This window comes from Odontomachus brunneus, unplaced genomic scaffold (assembly GCF_010583005.1).
Source record: "Odontomachus brunneus isolate Ranch 3 - 2012 unplaced genomic scaffold, Obru_v1 Obru_scaffold_040, whole genome shotgun sequence".
Lineage (NCBI taxonomy): Eukaryota > Metazoa > Arthropoda > Insecta > Hymenoptera > Formicidae > Odontomachus > Odontomachus brunneus.
In genome coordinates, this window is record NW_022639490.1 from 569180 (window position 1) to 574692 (window position 5513).

Here is a 5513-nt window from a genome sequence, read left to right on the forward strand (position 1 = left end):
ATATATATATATATATATATATATATATATATTATGTATATCATAAACTTTGTATAGACAGAACAGTAGATAGGTATAACGAGAGAAAATTCACTTAATATGCATACATACTATCACCCCGTTGTATCACTCTTTTTTCTTTAATTTTCTTTTTGTATTTAAACAAGTTCAATATATACACGAAAGGATAATAATAAACGAGCTACCCGCGATGAATAATTAACAAGTTATAAGTTAAGTCGATCGCGAAACTTGACTCGCATTTAAATCAAATGTATATCATCAGATCTATAAAATTCTACGGTACTACTGATTGTTGTACAAGACCGGGATATGTGTTAGACTAGAAAAACGCGATTTCTCGAGATGGTACACGCGTTTGACTTTAATTCGTCTCATAATGGTAAATAATTAAAATAAATCTAAAAACGTGGCAGATTGCTCCCAACATATATTACTGTACGTTCCAAATATTTTAACTAGATAATATATAATTGAACAGTCCTAATTATTATATATTATCCAGTATATCTTTATATAAGTTAGGTAATCTCTATCTTCTTAGGAAACGTGTACATAGTTCCATATATGGGAAGAATATAATATAGGACGATTCGTAAAGTGGCAAATTTTCAAAAGCATTTCGATTTTTTGATTGGTTGTTTTCGTTCGTTTAGGCTCGTTCCTGGACGGCTGGTCTAATACAGTGAAGCAAGCATTGTATTATATCTCATATAAACGTAGGCCAGACGCTAAAATGGACCAATATATATACATATACATATATATCACAAATTTGATATATTGTACTCTTAATTTATTCGTTATAAGCTACAAAACCGCACGTATTTACGTAGCGCGAGCATCTATAAATAATATGTCGAAATCTTAAAAGTTCATAAAATACAAGTGTCGCGATCGAAATAAAAGTTACTCGGTACCATTAGAGGAGTCACAAGAAGCACGACGAAGCTATCATCCATACACAATCCCTTAGAATCCAATGTAATAATCTACAGGTACACACCGTGTTTGTTCTAATTTAGCAGTACTTTTTTTCGTAGTATAATTATTGCACCAGCATTATCTTTGCAGTGCGGCTTCTTTTTACGTATCTGTTATGTCTAACGCACCCCTAACGATGTCCATTTGCGATCCTTCGCAGCCTAGTCTTGTCGAAGTTGCAGATGCTACCGAGCAGAGCGGCGCGCTCATTCGCGGGTTTTGATATACTGTTCGATGCACCACCGGATGCTTCAGACGATGATGATGGCAGCGTAGGAGGTGGTGGAACGGCTTTGCCAGGAACTGCATCTCCTTGCGGAATTTCCACGGAACCTTTAATGAGGAGAAAAAAAACAAAATGATATAATCGACTTCGCAGCGTGCTATACGCGTGTCGTTCTAAGGAATTCAGGAAAAAATCGTCTAAGAGAATATTCTAAAAATAGTCTAAAAATCTCTTTAAGAAATTGGATAAAGATACGGGTAACAATATATGACAATCATCGTTCTAAGGAATTCAGGAAAAAATCGTCTAAGAGAATATTCTAAAAATAGTCTAAAAATCTCTTTAAGAAATTGGATAAAGATACGGGTAACAATATATGACAATCATCGTTCTAAGGAATTCAGGAAAAAATCGTCTAAGAGAATATTCTAAAAATAGTCTAAAAATCTCTTTAAGAAATTGGATAAAGATACGGGTAACAATATATGACAATCATCGTTCTAAGGAATTCAGGAAAAAATCGTCTAAGAGAATATTCTAAAAATAGTCTAAAAATCTCTTTAAGAAATTGGATAAAGATACGGGTAACAATATATGACAATCATCGTTCTAAGGAATTCAGGAAAAAATCGTCTAAGAGAATATTCTAAAAATAGTCTAAAAATCTCTTTAAGAAATTGGATAAAGATAACGGGTAACAATATATGACAATCATATATCACAGACAATATTAAAAGACTTAATGTATATAAGATAAGCTAAGTAACGCTCATTACAAAAGGAAATGATAAAACACATTGCACACATCGACTTGTAGAAGCACTATAAAAGCAAAGATGAGAAAAATTCTTATGAAGCAAGAATGAAGGTAATTATGAAAATTTGATAGACATTAAGAGATCTGAATGTTCGGAAATGACCTACGTGAAAGGAATGACCTCAGTACGCGCCATCAACTTTTGTGCCCAGCTAATCAAGAGATGTAGAAACGTAAATGTCAATTAGCATCAATAGCAACAACGTGCGGAGCATTGTGGTGACTTACGAAGCGATGGAGGAGTCAACGTCCCAACGCTGGTAGCCGTGGAAGTACTTGTCGGGCTGTCTGAACGTTCTGGACTCTTACCGTTTACTTGTTTCGTGCCGTTAGTGCCCAGCTGCGACGCGGAACGTTGCTCTTGTGCTAGTTTCTGCTCCTTCTTCTGCAAGGGTAGCAATCGCATTACGATTTCTCACGTTTATCAACAATCCTTACTTTTCTATACACCCACCAATTTATGCTTTCGTTTCCTCATCTCCTCTTCGGAGCTCATCATCTCTTGAACCTTAACGAGCCTCTTCTGATGCCGGGCGACTTTCTGTTCATCGCGTAATCGTTGCTCGGCTTTATTTACAGCTTCCTGCAGAGCTTCCTTCAGATGATTGCTCAATTTGAAGTGTGGTTTCTCCACGGCGCCGATGGCCAACACGACGCGCCTTGCCGATTCGAAAAATGGATGTTCCAATAATCGAGCCACCGTCGGCAAATCTTGCTTCAAAGCTTCTGGCGACAGGATCACCTCCAGCAGGTTTTTCAGGTTCGCTTCACAATGCGGCAGCTCGGAGCATGTAGCTTCCAAAAGTGGCCGTCCAAACGCCATTTCGTACAAAACGTGTCCGAATGAATACACATCAACTTGAGTCTGTTGTGAAAAACGTTTACAACTGCTTAAGTTTTATAAACAACACATTTGTACAAATTAACCCGTAATAATACAATCGAAATAGTGATAATTCAATATGAAAGAATAAGCAAAGGAAATACGAAAGATCTTTATGCAAAATTTTACGTTCTAGAAGAATATAGCGTTTCGAATACTGTAAAATCAATCTTTCTCAAATTTGACTGCGCTATCGAGAATTGTTACGTTGCACTCCATTATGTAATAATGTCCTGAATATCATACTACCGTGGCATGTAGTTTGCGCCTCTGCACTACGTAAGGCCGGTAAAACGCTGGCAAGCCGAGTAGCCCATTTTCTATATCCAATAATTTGGCGCACCTCTGAGATAAAAGTATATTGCCAGTGTGTAAATGCCCGTAAGGTAGTCCCTTCTCGTGAAGGTATCCTAGAGCCTCCAATACCTGTAAATGATATTACTGTTACTACAAAGAATAACTAATGACACATGCTTTACTACGATCACTCGAGTGACGATTATTGACCTGATAACCGTATGTTGCAACTTCAGACGTGGTCAACGATTTGATTTGCTTTGGATTTCCATATTTCTTTATGAACGGTTGCTTAGGCTTGGTGACGCACAAAATGTCGTGCAGCGTGCCGGCCGGATAGAAATTCCTTATTATTAGTGCCCCGTTGTCCGTCACATGTTGGTGTACCATCGGTTCGATGTAAGTGTGCCGTAGAGAGCCCAGAGTCTTAAAAACCCCTTGTATGTCTTTGTCTTGCAAATGTTTATCAGGACCGAATTCAACCCAGGCTAGCAGAAGCTCCTGCTTCGGATTCTGCCGATTTTTCACTGTATAGTAGTGCTTCCTTAGTCGCCATCCCATGTCAGGGATGGGCTTACATACTTCGTAATTCGCGTCACTCCTTAGCGCTAGTGACACTTGTTGCAGTGCGATTTCTGGAAGAAAGTAATTCTTGTTAGTGTTTGCATGCTATTTGAAATTTGAAGTTATCTTTGTGGTTTCCCAAAGTTATATCAAAACCAATCCAATAGAAATGCATTCAGTAGAAAAGACTACTTTATAACTGTTGTAAAATTTGTGAATCTGATTAGCATTTGTTCTGATTCAGCATAAGAGCATACATCAACTAGGTACATGAATTTGACAACAGTTGCAAAGCAGCCTTCTTCACTGAACGCAGCCAATGTCAGTTTGTCGATTTATGTTGCATGTCACATCTTGAATTCTCTTGCTTATGAATTGATAAGCTTACCATGTAACGGTGCAGTATAATTCTCAGGGTCTAAAAACTTTTTCATGGGAAGTGAAGATGCTAGTATAGGATTCATTAGTACTATGTTTAGATAATTCTGAAAAAGAGAAGGAAAAGATTGTGCTCACTTTGCTCAGTTGCACAAATATTGCACATGAAAACAGGACTACTCTGTATAACAGACCTGCAGTGCTATTTGTCGCTGAGCTATAAAGTCTGGTTCCATATTACCAATAATTCTTTTTGGTGGTAGTGGCAGGTCGAAGCCAGATATAGATAAAGCTGTATTGAGCTGAACGAAGTCATTGTAACGTCTGCTCACTCTCCAAGATCTTTCAGGAAGTGGACCTCTTTGCGTTTTTATAACGTATTCCTGAACAATACAAAATACGGCACGATTACTTGTGATCAACACATCCACAGAGGATCCGCGCAAAAGTGAAAACAAACTTCAAAAATACAACATGGCAGCCGATGTTTGTTGAACAAACAGTATCCTTCTGTACACAAGGCGAACGCCTATACGTTATAATGAAATATAACCACAGTCTCACTGGGGACTGACGATCTCGACATACGCATACTTTAATTGCACGGGACAAACAAGTTAAGGTGATGACAGCATAAAACAGGAAGGCATGAGACAGACAGAGACAACAAATTAGAGAGCGAGCGACAGAGAAAGAGAGAGAGAGAGTGAGAGAGTGAGTGAGGGGAAGGGGCGGAAAGCGAAAATACAGGATGCACGTACCGTATGTCCGTCGATGGTCCTTGCATTTTCGATGACGCTGATCAGTTGCTCCGTATCATCTAACAGCACTTTATTCGTGTATCTCTTCTCGAATAAAGCCATTGATCATTAGTCCGCGGGTAGGCAGGGCCCGTACGGGGCGAACTGCGTCTGTCTCTCACACCGTTTACGCGCGTCGCCATACATGACGCGCTTCTGCTTCATTTCAACATCGGTGAACGCGCGGTACGGCCACTTATCGCGGGCAATTCTCAATGTCAGCTGTGTCAGCGGCTCCGAAGCGGTGCGCTGACACACGTAGGAGGAGCGAACGTGCAAGGCAACCACTATCTCCGGCGCGGCGGAACGCTATAGTCGCCGTCGACAACACTCACCTTATCACTGCTGTGACGTCACCGCCCTCGCGTGCGCGCGCGGCAAGGACAGGTGGATTTCTAGGGAAGTTATCGCGCTCCTCAGAATTACACCCGGCCGTGTTTCTTGCAAACTGTCATGAATAAGCACGCTCTGTCTCTCTCTGTCTCCCTCTCTCTCTCTCTCTCTCTCTCTCTCTCTCTCTCTCTCTCTCTCTCTCTCTCTCTG

General features: G+C 39.8%; 1 protein-coding gene across 4 annotated transcripts; it reads right to left on the bottom strand.

Moving 5' to 3' along the window:
- Positions 1-144: 144 nt before the first annotated feature.
- LOC116844225 (PX domain-containing protein kinase-like protein) lies at positions 145-5359 on the bottom strand. 4 transcript variants are annotated; one of them, XM_032815457.1, is made up of 9 exons: positions 4932-5357; positions 4365-4553; positions 4181-4277; positions 3439-3863; positions 3181-3357; positions 2503-2913; positions 2277-2433; positions 2156-2200; positions 1190-1338 (listed from the first exon to the last, which is right to left on the bottom strand). In XM_032815457.1, the coding sequence occupies exons 1-8, from the start codon at positions 5031-5033 to the stop codon at positions 2184-2186; spliced, it is 1575 nt and encodes a 524-aa protein (XP_032671348.1). In that variant the 5' UTR covers positions 5034-5357; the 3' UTR covers positions 1190-1338; positions 2156-2183. The 4 variants fall into 4 exon arrangements, with proteins under 4 accessions (XP_032671347.1, XP_032671346.1, XP_032671350.1 ...); XM_032815456.1 differs by lacking the exon at positions 2156-2200 and having other exon boundaries at positions 145-1338; positions 2358-2433; positions 4932-5359; XM_032815455.1 differs by lacking the exon at positions 2156-2200 and having other exon boundaries at positions 145-1338; positions 4932-5355.
- Positions 5360-5513: the final 154 nt, after the last annotated feature.

Excerpts from the sequence above, each read along its gene's own strand:
- LOC116844225 (XM_032815455.1), bottom strand. The coding sequence starts at position 5,033 with ATGGCTTTATTCGAGAAGAGATACACGAATAAAGTGCTGTTAGATGAT. Across the intron at positions 4,554-4,931 it reads GGACCATCGACGGACATACG|GAATACGTTATAAAAACGCA; the intron begins GTACGTGCATCC and ends TGTATTGTTCAG. Across the intron at positions 3,358-3,438 it reads TTGCAACATACGGTTATCAG|GTATTGGAGGCTCTAGGATA; the intron begins GTCAATAATCGT and ends TATCATTTACAG.